General features: G+C 42.3%; 3 protein-coding genes and 1 long non-coding RNA gene across 10 annotated transcripts; 3 read left to right on the top strand and 1 right to left on the bottom strand.

The window, feature by feature from the left end:
- The first annotated feature begins 339 nt into the window (after positions 1–339).
- Positions 340–3267, top strand: LOC124470782 (MICOS complex subunit Mic10-like). The gene is made up of 4 exons (XM_047024887.1): positions 340–447; positions 2652–2699; positions 2809–2918; positions 3064–3267. The coding sequence occupies exons 1-4, from the start codon at positions 387–389 to the stop codon at positions 3070–3072; spliced, it is 228 nt and encodes a 75-aa protein (XP_046880843.1). The 5' UTR covers positions 340–386; the 3' UTR covers positions 3073–3267.
- Positions 3268–3402: 135 nt separating this feature from the next.
- nbl1 (NBL1, DAN family BMP antagonist) lies at positions 3403–8850 on the top strand. 4 transcript variants are annotated; one of them, XM_047024882.1, is made up of 6 exons: positions 3403–3578; positions 3972–4048; positions 5386–5470; positions 6560–6740; positions 7131–7242; positions 8144–8850. In XM_047024882.1, exons 4-6 carry the CDS (start codon positions 6568–6570, stop codon positions 8420–8422), a joined length of 564 nt encoding a protein of 187 aa, XP_046880838.1. In that variant the 5' UTR covers positions 3403–3578; positions 3972–4048; positions 5386–5470; positions 6560–6567; the 3' UTR covers positions 8423–8850. The 4 variants fall into 4 exon arrangements, with proteins under 4 accessions (XP_046880838.1, XP_046880842.1, XP_046880839.1 ...); XM_047024883.1 differs by lacking the exons at positions 3403–3578; positions 3972–4048 and adding an exon at positions 4676–5183; XM_047024885.1 differs by lacking the exons at positions 3403–3578; positions 3972–4048 and adding an exon at positions 4676–5079.
- On the bottom strand, positions 4158–5015 carry LOC124470783. The gene is made up of 2 exons (XR_006956454.1): positions 4930–5015; positions 4158–4511 (listed from the first exon to the last, which is right to left on the bottom strand). It is a non-coding gene; the product is annotated as an uncharacterized LOC124470783 (long non-coding RNA).
- A 2214-nt stretch (positions 8851–11064) lies between the features above and the next one.
- Positions 11065–15578, top strand: LOC124470951 (transmembrane protein 88). 4 transcript variants are annotated; one of them, XM_047025193.1, is made up of 4 exons: positions 11065–11513; positions 12103–12278; positions 12538–12832; positions 14643–15578. In XM_047025193.1, exons 3-4 carry the CDS (start codon positions 12539–12541, stop codon positions 14868–14870), a joined length of 522 nt encoding a protein of 173 aa, XP_046881149.1. In that variant the 5' UTR covers positions 11065–11513; positions 12103–12278; position 12538; the 3' UTR covers positions 14871–15578. The 4 variants fall into 4 exon arrangements, with proteins under 4 accessions (XP_046881149.1, XP_046881150.1, XP_046881148.1 ...); XM_047025194.1 differs by having other exon boundaries at positions 11065–11474; XM_047025192.1 differs by lacking the exon at positions 12103–12278 and having other exon boundaries at positions 11188–11513.
- The last annotated feature ends 100 nt before the right edge of the window (positions 15579–15678 follow it).

Raw genomic sequence — 15678 nt, forward strand, 5'->3', positions numbered from 1 at the left:
TGACTTATACTAACCTTATAGACCTAACTAACCTAATATAGATTTAAATATTAGAGGATTAGATATATATATAGAAGGTGATAACTATCAATTGAGATGCTTATATCAAAGGAATGCTGACACAATATTGATGTGGTGACCTTGATGTGGTGACCTCAGACCTTGTCTGAGACAAATGTCCCTGCGTGCAATGGGATTGAGACAGGAAAGTAGGAAACAGGTTTCAGTGTGCAGGGGAGACTACAGTGGTACTGCAATGAGCAAAATGAACTGTAACTTTTCCTGCAGCACACTTTTGCCTTGTATGTTTTGCCTTTCTAAGCAATGTAGAAAATCACGTGACCCTTCTTCTCGCGAGTTGTGGTACTTTTGAGGTAGCAGAAAACATGGCGGATGAACACGGTCGGAAATGGGATCGTTGTCTGGCTGATAGCGCTGTGAAATTAGGTAAGTTTTTAGTTTTTTTGTGTCGCTGTTCAGTGGTATATGAATTCGGCATGGGGTTTGGGGAGAATTTACATCTGGAGCGTGGTTCTTTGCTTAAAACACAGCCAAAACGGGTCACCTGTCAAAGCATGGCGGCCATTTACCGGTGAGGTCAAATAGCTGAAACCTTGACTTTCAAGGATACCTACGCAGAGTACACATTTTTGGTAAACACCTTGTCATGGCAACTAAAAACCATGTTGAATCCGGACCGAGGAACATCAGGTTGGTGCATATTTTCAAGCTCTTTGAGTTCGTGTGGCGCACCCTCATCTCGTGCCCTTCACATCCCCATTCATTTTAATGGTGCAGGAGCCTATACTAGAGCGTATAGCAAAATCTTCCTAAATGTGTACATGAAACATTAAGTACTCTACTATTATAGTTTCTAGGAATCGAGTATCGTTAAGAAATTTTGCAACGAAGGTATCAGTGCAAGCTACATGCAGTTCTGATGAGGGAAAGGCCTACCTACAACTGATCTACGGTAGATTTCAGATAGTGTAGTTTTTTCAGCTTGTGCAAATCTGAGTAACAACTCATTAACTCATTTGTTGTGTGTAATCTATTATAGTAATCAGCGAACAAACTGACACACAAACAGTGAATTGTGCAGCTGAAGCATGGCTTTGCTGTAGGCTGTCATGTAAGGCCCTCTTGTGGTTTCAGAAGGGTCAGAAACTTTCACAGTCACACTAACCAACATTTTAATAATGACATCGGGATTACTTTGTTTGATGCTATGATGAAGTCCACCACAACACTACTCTCATCTGTCTGACTTTCAGTGGGAATATAGAGTCCACATTCACCATTTGCTAACATACATTACATTTAAGAAAAAAAAGAACATACATTTTCATGACCTATTCCATTTGTTCCATTGAAATTAAACGGCACAAGTTTTTGTAATGCACCCGTGTATTAAAGTAGAAGGTTATGAAATTACAATGCCCCAGCAGGGAGTTTTTCTTTACAGCAGGACTGTTAAGCACAGCTAGACAGACCCAACAGATGAGAAGGAGGCTGGATCCACAGGCAGTGAAGGAGGGGGAAGGAAGAGGGAAAGGTAGAATGAGAGCAAAGGGAGCCCAACAGTATGCTTGTATTTAGAAGTTAAATCTGCTACAGATCTGCTTTCATATTTGGCATACTCTCCTGTTATTCTGCGAGAAGGCTATCGCCTGGAAAGGGGGGAGGAGAGGGAGGAGGAGAGCTGGAAAGAAAGAGAGGGGAGTGGAACTGAGAAGACAAAAGTAGACAGCATACATTTGGACTGGAATGAGGGAGCAAGAGAGAGAGGCAGGAGAGGAGAAGGAGAAGTTGTGTGTTAGCTGTAATAAAGATGTGGGATGTTTTTTTTTTTTGCTTTTGTGGTCTTGTTTGACATTTGTAAGTTGTGTAATAGAGAGCACAGAGTCTGAGTACTCTGGCAGTGGCATATCGGTCATGCTGCATAGCTCTCTGAATCCAATTAAGAAGCAAAGGGGCCCAAATGGTTGGTTTTATGTGTTTCTGTGCTTTGCTGGCTGGCCCAACATTGGGTGGGGCGCGGCCTACAGAGAGGTGAAGCTAAGCACACAAACACATTCTTACTCCAGCTCCCCCTCTGGCCGCACTGAGCGCCTGGATGTCTGTCTGTGTCTGTCTGGATACCTCTGTCTTGTCTCTGTTGCTATGTTTGTTTGCCCACATCTCTGACTCAGACATGGGCTTCACCATTCACCATGTCATCAGTGTTTCCCAACCACATCTCTCTGGGTCGATCCATCCACCATTTTGAACCTTTTTTTTCCCCCCAGTTTATTTCTTATCAAAATGCTCTGAAGCGAGTAAGGAATTATGTTATTGTTCTAGCATGGGTCTTATCTTAATATGCTCTAAAGATTATTTCTGGGCCATTGTGTAGTTCCTCTTTCTTTCTCACTTTCTCCACTCCTCCCTCCCTCGTACACTAATGAACGCAGTCTGGCTGACAGGTGCTGTTTACCAGGTAAAGGGTCAAACGTCATTCAGCTTTCTGCATTAACCTTGTTAGAACAGCTTTATTTCCTATTTCACTGCCTGTGTGTCTGTCTGTCCAGGGATGGAAGAGTGTGTCTGTGGATAAGTTGACTTGGCTCACGCTGCTCCTCTTTGTCTGTTTTCCCCATGCCTCTATTTAGCAACCGGCCTTGGCGTGGGTATTGTTTTCTCAGTCCTTTTCTTCAAACGTGAGTATTGCATCATGTTTCAAAGAATCTGCTACTTTTACTCCCAGTTAATTTAGTCAAATGTACCTCTAATGTCAAATGATTGGCCGCCTCTTTGTTCTGTTCCCAGGACGCACGTGGCCAGTGGCGTTTGGCTCAGGTGTGGGACTGGGCATGGGCTACTCCAACTGCCAGAATGACTTTAGGTCTCCTTACCTGCTGCACGGCCAGATGGTAAAGGTCAGTGGACCATATAAGCACAGCATGTCACACAACACTGCAACTGTAAAACACAGCATGTTGTCAGACTAACTTAACTTAGAAAAACAAGTTAAGGTCTGTTGATTATGAGTAATTACGTTTTTTTTTTTTCTTCTTCTTTTAGGACCAGTAGAGGAAGAAGCGGAAGCTGATTTAGAAGTAGCTTATTTTGTTCGTTATAATTGTATCTGTTTTCTTTATCGTTTCTTTTTCTTTGGATCCTCGCACTAAATGGAGTTTACTTTGCTGCCCTATGTAATTACTGTGTCTCTCAACGGGCAGGCAGTGTCTATTTAATAAAGTTATGAAGAATTATACAAAAAAAAAATTTTTTATCTTGTGTGTACAGTGTAAAATGAGTTGTGTGTGTGTGTATATGAAAGAACATGCCTATTTCTGAAAGGGTTCTGGCACAGTATACATGTTGAAATATGGAAAGGAAGAAGGAAAAAAAGGTTGTGTGTTAATGAGTTGGGAGAGTTAAGCTCCTGCTGTTTTGGAATGGGAGCCAGGTTCAGCACCTGCAGCCCTTAAGGCTGGGGAGGGGAAAAAGTGGAGTGTTAAGAGAGACTGAAAGCATGGAGAACATTTGGGTGATGGAAGGGGATAGTGATATAGTTTGAAAAAGATGACTGAAAGGTAAGATTTACTCTTAAACACACTTTCTTTGACCAGAAGAGTGTGTGCTGAAGGTGTATTTGAGCCCTACCAATCTGGACAACATCATACCCGTTTCTTCTTAGTCTCCTAACCTACAATCAGGTATGAAAGGTCCACATGCATCTTGAAGGAGAGAGATGAACATGTCCATGGAGAGTTCTACATGCAAGGCGACTATAGGAATGATCTGTAAGAGTATCTGTATCAGCGTGTGTTTTTGTTGCAAACTCATTTGCTATACATATGTGTGTGTGTGTTTGTCTTTGGAATGATTGTGTGTGTGTGTGTGTGTGTGTGTGTGTGTGTGTGTGTGTGTGTGTGTGTGTGTGTGTGTGTGTGTGTGTGTGTGTGTGTGTGTGTATATGTGTCCAGCCCCCTGGTGCAGCAGAATTTGTGGAATGCTCTGGAATGCCATTTCTGGACTGGAGCTCAGCCCTTATTACTAACAGGTGAGCACAGCACTGTGCACGTCTGAACACTCGCACACGTCCGCATCAAGGAAAATAGTCTCACGTATGAACACTCACAGTATTACTGATACGGGTAGAAGACTGTTTCTAATCATATACAGTATCAAGCCTGCAAACAGACTTTAACACCACTTTATTGGATTGTATTCCCGTTTCCATCATGCAAAACATTCCTTGTCAGTCAAACATAAACAAACTCATTCCTTCACACAAACAAAGGTAAACACAGACACACTGCAGCATATACACTGTACACTTCAAAACCCTTTTTATAAAGAGCTCACATTCTGCTATGCATTAGTCACAAAGTCAGGCATGTCAAGGTCTTCTCAAGGAATGGTTTGGATGTCTCACTACTTCCCTTGTCCATCAACGTGTTTGTTAGCAAGTGAAGCGCATAACACTGATAGGGGTGCTTATGGACACAATCCAAGCTGCACACCTGCATGAAGGGTGGGGGTTAGGGGGAATATAGAGGAGGAGTAGGTAAGGGCAGATTGAGAGTTATGGGACAAATGTTTACCTGTCTGTGCATGTCTGACAGATACTCTCGAGGCCATAACTATAATCACACTAATAACATTGCAGTTAATCAAAAAAACACCATAAGTTGCCAAGGCTAGGCAGTGTCAGGATACATATGTGGTGGAGACAAGCGTGTGTAGGGGCGTAAACTACCGTAGCCCACTGATAAAATCATTTGACACAAAAAAAGAAGTAGGCAAAAATCACTTAACATGGTCATACTAGTTGTTCATTGATTAAAAAGGATATATGGCTCATATTGGTGGAAGAATTGATTGGTTGTATCATGACCTTAAATAGAGAAGAGCTACCAGACAGCAAGAATTGAAACCCACCAAACTCGTGTTTCTCCTCCCGTTTTCCTTCGTCCAACTGGCGCAGCGGGAATTCTGTCTGGTGGCACTACCGCGCCCAAGGAATTCCCAAATTAAACGACCTCAACCCAAGCAAGAAACATTGTACATGGATTTGCAGAGCTGCTGAATGTGAGCAGCGTTTTGTGTGGAGAATTAGTGGACACACTCAGACTTGAAACGACAGGAAGAGGACGAAGGGGAGGGACAGGCTTGATGGACTGGAGACAGATAGGGTTACTAATGCGCACTATATCCTATCCTTCACCAACGACCATTTCTCTGACTCTGTCTTAGATCGCATGATGTAATTATTATATAGGAAACCTATGACAAGTGACTCCTGTTTCTTTTTGAGCGGTGTCATAGTTTTCATCTGTTGATTATCTACAGTAGTTCTACTCGCGCATCTCCCATCGTCTCTCCGGTCTCTTACAGAGGGAGAGCTGGGAGACACTGCGGCGGGCTAATAGAGGTCTGTACCACAAAGTGGTCGGTTGGCATAACGCTTACTCAACTAACGGTAAGTAGTTTCTTTTAACGCAATACTGTTTATATATTGCGCTATGGCCAGACCATCAGGCTTTTGGTTCATACTCCGTTTAGATTAGATTCCAAACGTTTTGGAAAGGATATGACAATTTGACAAGATAATTGATCCCTGTAGGGTGCTAAGGAACTTCCCATGACGAATCTATGTTGACGGTGTCTATTAGTATTCAAATGTATGTTTTAATTTCCCCGGAACTGTTGTATACCTCAGTTTCATTTTTTGATGACGCAGTAGTCAAGTTTGTAGTTTTGCAAACATTTTATAACCCGTCCTACAGTCTATCTTTAATGGTTTCAGTGCATGGTAAAACCATTAGGCCTAGTCTTATTTAAAGTGGCAATTCGTTTTAGAAAACTTTCATTCTCTCAATTGTTGCCTCAGGTCTCGGTATCCATTGTTTTACAGACACGGGGCAGTTGGTCATTTAAGAGCCAAGGGTATTGAATCCTTGCGGAATGTTATTTGCGCTTGGAGGACACTGCTTAACGTATTTTATTGTGACACAGTCACGATCACATGGAAGTGATCTAGAGACTGGCTATGTATGGTGAACACTTTGTAAATGTGGCTACGTGGGTGACCAACTCGTTTTACTGGGAGCAAGAGAGGGCATTTTGTGAATTAGCAATGACGTGAGTGGTTCAAACATGTTTAAAAGAAACAAGAAAGACAAAGAGGGAGAGAGTTTTTTGGACGGGTTGATGGTTTATTAGAGTCAGGTGGTGGGCTATCAAAGCGGACATCCCTCTCTCCCTACCCCCTTCTCCATCTGGGACAGTATGAAACAAGCATATTGTTCCTCTCCAGTCGGCAAGGTTAGAGCCAATTTGGCCATGTGGGCATGCAGTTTATTACCGCCTTTACGTTCAAATGGGCTAGTATAAAGGCGGGATTCAGCGTAACAAAGTAGGATAGGCTTAACCTAATATGACATGTTGATTGTACACATTTAGATTTTGGGGAAATATTCCTGTTTTCACCTCATAAAATAAGATACAGTATGTCAGCGGGCTTATGTCATTCGAGAATGACGCGCAGGTCATTTTTATGCTCCTTAAGGTGAAGTCATGTGGCAAAGAATTCTGATTTGCTGCGCACTGCTTGCGATGTATTCGGCGGCACCACCCGCGCACATCAACCGTTTGGCGCTGTTCCCTGACAAGAGCGCTTGGTGCGAAGCCAAGAACATCACACAGATAGTTGGGCACACGGGATGCCAGCCTCGCTCTATCCAAAACAGGTCAGTATGTAGAGCTCGCTTTTTTTGTCTGTGTCTGTCTGTTAGACATGCATACTCTCACAATACAATACACAGAAAAACGAATTAGCCTTTAATTTACGTCCCAAGGTGAATGTTAATTGCCATTTGTTAGACACCCAAACATGAGTGCATTTTTACTGCTGGGGCCTCCAGGGGCACATAACAGCCACCGAGTTGTATAATGGTCTTCCACTTTCTCCCCTTTCCAATGTCTCTCCCACCTATCTCTGTATTCACTCTCCAATATATCTCCCCCTTCTCTCCCTGTCCGTCTGGGTCCTTTATCTCCACTTCCTATCCATTCTCTTTCATTCGTTCTCTTCCACTCCCCTTGCCCCTTTATCTCTCTGACCTCGTCTCTCCTCTCAGGGCATGTCTGGGGCAGTGCTTCAGTTACAGCGTTCCCAACACCTTCCCCCAGTCCACCGAGTCTCTGGTACACTGTGACTCCTGCATGCCAGCGCAGACACAGTGGGAGGTGGTAAGTTAGCTGACAGACATGTACATGCAGACAGACAGACACACACACACACACACACACATAGCTAGAGTTTCATCTGTTTACTTCACACACTTTACCACAAACTGTCACTACTGAAACCACAGTGAACAAAGTATACACATCCACTAATAGAACCACACTCAACCACACTCAACCACAAACCACTTGCAACTATTTGAGACTTCAGGTATGAGTGACTATTTATGGTTGTCCCCATTCTGTCTTTAGTTGCCTGTGTTTTGTAGTCAGGGATTCCAGAGACCTAGGACAACCACAGCTTTGTGTTGAGGTGTGTGTTGTTTGGAAAGCAGCCAGGTAGGATAAAAGATTGAAACTACAGGTAATGTGAACTCATACTGGAGTGGAAAACGCCTGGTGGATTGTTCCAGAGTATTGGGATATACAGGAATGCCAGGTTACCCAGGGATGATTATGTGATGAATTTTTATGGAACTTTTTATTTTAGTCTCAACAAACCTTTTCCATAAAGCATAGAGGTGGGTTTTTTTCAGGGTTTTCAGTTCTGCTGTGCACATGGATTTAACCTAGTTAATTTTAGTCTGTGTATTGTCAAAGGGAATCAGATACAGCTCATTGTTCGTTTGGCAGCTGTGTCAAATGTGATGAAATTTCTGATCATTTGGGATGAATCCACAGTTCACAGGAACATTGTTGGAAGACTGATGAATAGTTCTGGATTAGTTTTGACCTTGACCGAATAAGAGAGAGAGAGAGAGACAGTCGGTGCATATACTGTTAACATTACAAAGATTCTTGAGAATGAATGAAACATTTAGCATGTGCGTGCACAACTTTCCCCTCCTCCTCCTGGGCGTACGTCTAACCCTTGACCTACGTGGTGTGTTCTGTGTGGATGTAGGTGACCCTGGAGTGTCCAGGTAGCGAGGACACACCTCGAGTGGACAAGCTGGTGGAGCGGATCCTTCACTGCAGTTGCCAGTCCTGCACTAAGGAGGGTGGCCAGGAGGGGGCGCTGATGCAACTGTACCCGTCAGAGGGCACGTTGGATGCCCCCACTCTGCCTGAGGGTCACCTCAGTGCTCACACACATACTCACTCCCAGTCAGACACGCACTCGCATCACACTCATACACACCTGGAGCCTCACACGCTAACACACACATCCGATGGAGGATAGTCCTGATCCACTCCTCTGTCTCCATTCACCTTCCAGCCCCATCCCTCTACCACCTCCCTCCATTAGTCTCACAGCTCAGCATTACGTTATATCAACCCACCATTTTTGATATAACACTTAAAAGCACTATGAAATTAAGACTTCACGTATACACATCCACTAAATCTCCCTAATTCTCAAACAGTTTATTACATATATTGCACATGCATGTTCATGTTGCACTGTCTAGACTCTATAAGACAGCCACAGAACCCATAGGGTTCACATACTGTATCAACCCACCAGCTTGTATACACAATTTGTCATTAATCTTATTTCTGACATGCATTCACAAAATTGTACACCCATGACACAATCATTTTTTATGCTGTAGTATCTATCCTTATTTTTTTATCTGCTTTGACATACAATAAATTCTAGAGCTAAAATGCTTGTTTTCTTGATTTACATTTACATTTAGTCATTTAGCAGACGCTCTATTCCAGAGCTACTTACAGTAAGTACAGGGACATTCCCCCCGAGGCAAGTAGGGTGAAGTGCCTTGCCCAAGGACACAACGTCATTTTGGCACGGCGGGGAATCGATCCGGCAACCTTCTGATTACTAGCCCAACTCCCTCACCGCTCAGCCATCTGACTCCCATCTACATCTGATTTGAATGTAGTACAGTAGGCCTGTATACCAGTTGTGGACATATTACAACAAAATACTGTATCTTTTAATGGTTTTCTCCTGTTGTTGCCTTATTTGTTACATTGTATCGACTAGTTTCTGTGTGTGGATGTATAGCAGGGATTAGGTTCTACAAATGTGCCATTGGCCAGCCTAGGTCAGCTGCCACTGGGTATAAAAACAGGCATTAGGTAGACTCTGCTGGTCTCAGCTGGCTCAAAAGTGTATTGCAATTTATTTGCTTAACTAGATATGTAGATGTAGTAACTAGATATATATTCACTTTATTAAGTTCAACAACTTAACACTTGATACCACAATGTTTAGCAGGATCAACAGACTGTTTCAGTTTGTATTCCTGAAATAAGTTCTTCACAACCCTCTATGTCTAGGGAGGACGAAAGTGATACCTGAATATAGCAAGGAAGGGAAGACTACACAACTATACGGACACAGGCAGAAAAACAAAATATGTATAAGCATGTGTCCACAGCATACGTTTTAAAACATACTTAAAAAAAAAGATCATTATGCATACATAGTAATATGTGATCAGGAGATACATTGTTTACTGTCCTCAGTAAGTAAGTCTGTAAGTCATCTGAACCATCTTGCTCTAAATAACCACTGTTTTTGTTATGTTTGTGATCTTTTTCATAGCTCCTCATTGCGCACAGTTGTCACCATGGACACAGGTGATTTGAGACGGACTATCATGCTCGAAACTACTCTGTAGCAGCACAAATGCAGCTCATTAAAATCCTTACTTATCACACACATGTACATACACACACAATGAGAATCTCTATCACTATCACATCTTCTAATTTGTAAACCATAATTTTTCCGTACCAAAAGATTAAAGCTTTAAACACATTTGATTGTAACAAAGTACTCCTGACCTACAAAACCACTTAGGAAAGACTTTTGTGTTGAATTGTCATGGCAACCTCAGACTAGAACACTGTAACTAGATGGAAGACAAATAGAGTTGAAGCTAAAAGCCTGGCTAAGCTGGGTCAGAGACAGACAGAAAAAGAGAGATTGACTGTCGATTCATGTGGCTGGCTCCCCACAATGCCCTGCGGAGACATCAGTAGACATCAACACAGACCCAGTAGGGTTACTGCTTTAGGGAGCAGGGAGGCCACGGGCACTGATATGAGTGTGTGTATGTGCATGCCTGCCAGTGAGGGAGTTAGCTTGAGCTGTCAACATTTGATTCAATAACAAGGAATAGAGACAAAGGTGGCTGTGTTGGAGATTGCTTAAAACAACAGAAGATGTCAGCACAAGTCAGTGATTGTATAGGAGACTCCACAGAGCAGTTACACACAGCCAATTGACATTTCTACCAAACTTATCTTGCTTCAGTTCTTTCTCAATCTTCCTAAAACTGTAATTATAATTTCCAACAAGCATGGGATATTAACTATTAATTTCTTAAGCCTAGGATGTAAAATTTGAGGTATTAAAATCCTATCCTGTTTCATGCCTTGCTCACCCCCCCCCCCCTTCTGCTTTATCTTGAGTCCATCTCTTCTCCTTCACTTGTCTTCTAGTCCTCTTTCCTTCCCTATCTTCAAGGTGATTAAATTGAGCTTAAGTGAAAAGGGAAAGGTTGCTGTCTATCTTTGGTGAAACAAACAACAAATCGATCAACCCCTTATCTCAGAGTGGTCATTGGTGAAACAGAGAGAGAGATGCATGGGCAGAGCAATCTTGCAAGCATACTGCAAAGGGGGGGAAGTGAAAAGGAGGAGATCAAATAGCAGTCTAAAAGGGATTGTCCACCACAACTTGTTTTCTGTGTGGACCAATTTGCCAATGGGAAACAGGGAGTGATGTAGTCTATGCTGAGCTGCTTCTTGGTCCTGTAGCACATTTTCTGAGGTTAATCACTTGTTAATTAAATCAACTGTTTCAATAATTATTTGTCAAATGGAGAGGAATGTAGTATGTTTGGGGTTGGAAGGATAAGCTGGTAAAACGAGGTTAAACTCTAAACATCTAATCGATTGAGGAGTGGATGGCAATAGTCATTAAAATATGTGCATGCAAATCCAGTCATTGCTATTCGCTCTCTCAAACTGCAAGCGTGTCAAATCACTATTCTAGGACAGGACAGTACAAGCGATTTGTGTGCATTGCAGACTAGATTATCTCAAAGCACGCGGTGAAATTCAGGGGCGCGCACACATACAAACGCACAAAGTCTACACACTCAGCATGCGCGCACCGCTATGATACAGTAGCGAAGGTACATAGGCAAGGCAATATTCGTTCCTGTTTCGCTTTCATAAACGTGGGATTTGAGAGATTGGTTCTGGCATCATCAGGTAGAGTTCCAGAGGTCAACAATTTTGAGAGACGAGAGAAGGTGGGTAGACTACACTTTTAACCGTCGAGGGAATTTAAGGTAAAAATCATGATAAATTAATTGGCTGTTCGTCCTAAATAAAAAGATAGTATTTAAAATAAAAACGAAAATGTCTGCAGTTGTGTTGCAAATTGAAAAATGTGCATAAATGTGTTTGCAAGGTAAAATACATCTTTAGCATTAGGTCTATATAGATATTACCAATAAGTGCAGTATCTGTTAATTATTATTAGTGGTTTAAAACTATCTTTATGGTAATTAACATCATTCCGGACTGGACCTGCGTTTGTGCATGGTGGTCAGCACCAGATCGGTAAAAGGTGTCTGATTGAATTGGGAATGACAGATCAATAAGGGTCTTGGCAGTGGCAGTCAGAATCGATCAATGTTATCGATTCAAAAAGCAAGAACGAGGAGCGGGGAAAGGGTAGGGGGTGTGCCCCCTACTTGCCCGGGCAGGTGTGGGTACAAACAAGACTGGACGGCATTTCGGATGTATTAACTCTAAATGTGCCTCAAGAGATACAGTTTAAATGACGCAAAATACAGTTTGAATTAATAAAATGTATCATTTATCCCTTTATTGCTGTATTTCCTCTCTCGTTTTGCCTGCTTCCCCTTTCTACAGCCCATTGACACACATTCATTCGACCCTGAATTCATCCATAATTTAAGATAGCAAAACAAGGAAATGTTTCTTCATATGCGTGAGTTGGCTGCAACTGAAGCAGCAGAGACTTGAGTGGAGGAGTAGGAAGACAGGAGAGGGGACACATCAGATGCAGGATTGAACTGTTTTAAAAAGCAAGGATTTTTTGTTTTCTTAATTTATTTTCAACTTTATTAATCCAGAAGAACATTTTGTTTTACCAGAGGATGGTCCAAGTAAAAATGAAAAACAAAGAATGTAAACTGCACTGTAAATGGTCAAAGTGCTTAAACTGTCAGTATAGTCTTCCCTTCATTTTTTCTCCTTCCTCCAACAATGTCTCTCTCCCTTTTCTCTCCTCCAACTCACCCTTCCGGCCATCTCTCTTCCTACTTTCTCTTTTCTCTCTACCAGGATGTGTGGAGTCGACGTGGACCTGGATGAAGGAGGGTCGAGTGAGGAGGAGAAGGAGGAGGAGCTCTGGGTGGGGGAGGGTGTGCAGATGTTGACTCCTCCCATGGCCCACAGCGAGGGCAGTGCATGGGGCAGCCGTCGAGGGAGGTGTGGATGCTTGGCCTTCGGGACAGGGCTGGTTCTGTGGAATGTGGGCATTGGGCTGATGTGTGTCCTGCTCCTGCTGGCTGTGTTCACCCTGGTCCTGCTGCCTGCGTCTCTGCTCCTCTACGCTGGTTTCTTATGTCACTCACGGGTGAGCTAAGTACAACTCCTATCCTTACTATGCTCCTCTCATCTGATAAGCTGTAAAATTAAGTCTAATTCACACACTATACAGTATACAGACCATTTATCATGTCTCTCAGTTGAGGGATGCTATTTGATTCTTCATGGGACTTTATTTGACAAAGTGTTGAAGATATGCCTGGAAAAGTTCTCTGAACAACCCTAAGTTTTAAGAGTGGGGTTATTGGTTTTAGTTTTCCATTGGCTCCTGGAACTCACTGTACAAGAGCTACAGTCATGGCCAAAAATGTTGGCAGTGACATACATTTTGTGTTTGCTAAGTTTGCTTCCTCAGTTGTTGTGGTCAGCACATGGGAAAGTGTGAACGAGTTCTAGTCAGGTAATTGTGATTGGGTTATAAGAGCAAATTGATTGGGGGGGGGGGGGGGGGGGGGGGGGGGGGGGGGGGGGGGACTCTTTGCATGTATTGAATGTTTTTGCCAATTAAAGCCTTTAAAACTTAGGAAATGCATATTATTGTTTCCAGTATGCCATAGAAACATGTGAAAAAAGATATACAAATACTGAACCAGTAAACTTTGCAAAACATAAAATGTGTCTCAACCAATACTTTTGGCCATGACTGTATGTAGGCATTCACCATACACTGACACCTGAAGGAAATATATTTCCTGATTTTTTGACCCTGAATGGGAAACTGAATGATGACCCTTAAGTTGAATTAATGTATTTATGCGTATCTACTATTCAACAATCAAATATATAATATAAATAATACATGGTCACTGGGCTTGCCTAATGTAGGTGGATTTGACTAATCTTTCCACCCATTCAAAGAAGTACTCTAGACAAGGATTAGATGTAACAGTGCATCACAATTTATATTCTGGGAAGGTCCTCTTCCAGTCCCCCGCTGAGACCAGATTGATAAAACAGACTGCTGACACATTAATAAATGCTATAATGAAGCTGAACCATCTCCTGAGATCTACAGCTGTTGTCCTTGGCTGGCTTGACATCACAAATAACCTTTAGACAGGCCGCTGCACTGTATTTCCTCACCTCTTTCCCATCTGGTTGGTATGCTGCCAGGGGCCTTGAGTGTCTGTGTCAGGAATGCAGGACAGTGAAATGTGACTCAGTTGCTACTTTTTGAATGTTGCCGTTTGTCATTTTTGTAGCTGAATATTGGTGAGCTAACTCTTAGCTAACGTTCTTAGCCACATACTTGACCACAAATATTTCTCTGCATCAGTAGGAACAATATGAATGTGAGTGGAAAGCATAGGTATGATACAAATTTGCCACCATCTATTGTGTTTGTCTGTATTGTATATTTAGGGTTAGGGTTGATGCTACTTATTGCCCTTTATTTAAAGAGTAAATGATCAGTTTAGTTAATCATCATCATAAAGGACAAGAAGAAAGCCCTTTCATTTCAATCCTACTATCTTCCCTGGGCCTCTCAGGTGACTGACAGCTAAGAGGTTTTATTGACAGCTGTGGGCTGTCTCTTATCTGAACTGTGAAGGGATGCTGGGGAAAAGTCTGTCACACCCCACTGCCCACATGGATCCTATGTAGTACTACTACCACCACCCACACACACTCACACACACACACACAAAACTCACTTCCATCCACCTGTTTAGAAAAGATAAAGCCTGCCCAGTTGTTTCAGCCTACCATAAACAATTCATTTACATGCTGTGTAACATAGGAATATGAGTGTCACTATCCATGGAGTCTCTCTGTCTGGAATGATATCTCTGTGTGGTGCTATGTTGCATAACAACTGTCTCCCTCTATAATAACAGGTTCTAGACTCCAAATTGCCTATCTGCCATTATCTTGATGATAACAGCTGCTCTGCCCTCATCATTCTGGGCTTTGTGATGATGTCACCGCTGGTGGTCGTGGCGGCGGCCATTTTCTGTGGCTTGCTTCGGAGGCTGCGGCTCCTGCTGCTGTTTCAACCAATCACACGGGCCTGGTACCGTGGGAGAATCCTGGACTGGGCGGGCAATGTCCGTGCCTGGGTCTGATCAAAAAGCGCTTTCAAAAAGAGGATAATATGAGGAAGTGAACTGTCAGCAGGAGAGGGGCTGGTTCCAAATGAAGTTTGAAGCCTTACTGCCTTAGCATCTGAGAAGATCTGGATTGTCTTCTGATTGGCTAGTTAGAATTGTTGCCATTAGAGCATAGGGTGCGGGCTCAGGGTTTGATTTGAGATCTGGCAAAGATGTTTTTAAATGTACAAAATGTGATCCAGTCAAGTGTTTTAAAAGACTAAGAGCCTAAGATGTCTGTAGCCTTAGAAGGACAACTTGACTGAGCAAATGCTTTACAGCTTTAAAGGAAGAGTCAGTAAAAAGATTGGTTGAGCATACAAGCTTATACTGTCTGTGGTTTTGAATGTATCTCTTATCTGTAATGTTAATGGATATTGTTGTGTATCTTAAGTAGCATGTAGAATAATTTGTTAATGTATAATATTTCATTCTGAAATGCAAGGGTAGAGAAGGCATTGGCAAGTTGCATTTGTATTTGCAGATTGAAGTCTTTTAGTAGTTTGCCACCAACTCTCAGTGAACATGAAAATTGTAATGACTTGCTGTCTTTATAGTCGCTTATCTTATATCCTGTGTTTGAGGGGCAGAATAGAATTAGCAGCACTTTAGTTTGTCATTTTTATTTTGTGTCCACTACACTACCTGGTGTGTGCTTATAATTTCTTGATCAAATAAACCCATATGCATAAACAAATGACTCATGATTACTTCATGTACTTCATCTATATTGCGTTTCTGCACTAAATCTCTGTAATGACAAACCTAACACTAATTAATCACA

Source organism: Hypomesus transpacificus, chromosome 9, assembly GCF_021917145.1.
Source record: "Hypomesus transpacificus isolate Combined female chromosome 9, fHypTra1, whole genome shotgun sequence".
NCBI lineage: Eukaryota > Metazoa > Chordata > Actinopteri > Osmeriformes > Osmeridae > Hypomesus > Hypomesus transpacificus.

Coding starts and splice junctions, on each gene's coding strand:
- nbl1 (XM_047024882.1), top strand. CDS start 6,568: ATGTGGCAAAGAATTCTGATTTGCTGCGCACTGCTTGCGATGTATTCG. Junction 6,741..7,130: donor CCTCGCTCTATCCAAAACAG/GTCAGTATGTAG, acceptor CTCTCCTCTCAG/GGCATGTCTGGGGCAGTGCT. Junction 7,243..8,143: donor CGCAGACACAGTGGGAGGTG/GTAAGTTAGCTG, acceptor GTGTGGATGTAG/GTGACCCTGGAGTGTCCAGG.
- LOC124470782 (XM_047024887.1), top strand. CDS start 387: ATGGCGGATGAACACGGTCGGAAATGGGATCGTTGTCTGGCTGATAGC. Junction 448..2,651: donor TGATAGCGCTGTGAAATTAG/GTAAGTTTTTAG, acceptor GCCTCTATTTAG/CAACCGGCCTTGGCGTGGGT. Junction 2,700..2,808: donor CTCAGTCCTTTTCTTCAAAC/GTGAGTATTGCA, acceptor TTCTGTTCCCAG/GACGCACGTGGCCAGTGGCG.
- LOC124470951 (XM_047025193.1), top strand. CDS start 12,539: ATGTGTGGAGTCGACGTGGACCTGGATGAAGGAGGGTCGAGTGAGGAG. Junction 12,833..14,642: donor GTTTCTTATGTCACTCACGG/GTGAGCTAAGTA, acceptor CTATAATAACAG/GTTCTAGACTCCAAATTGCC.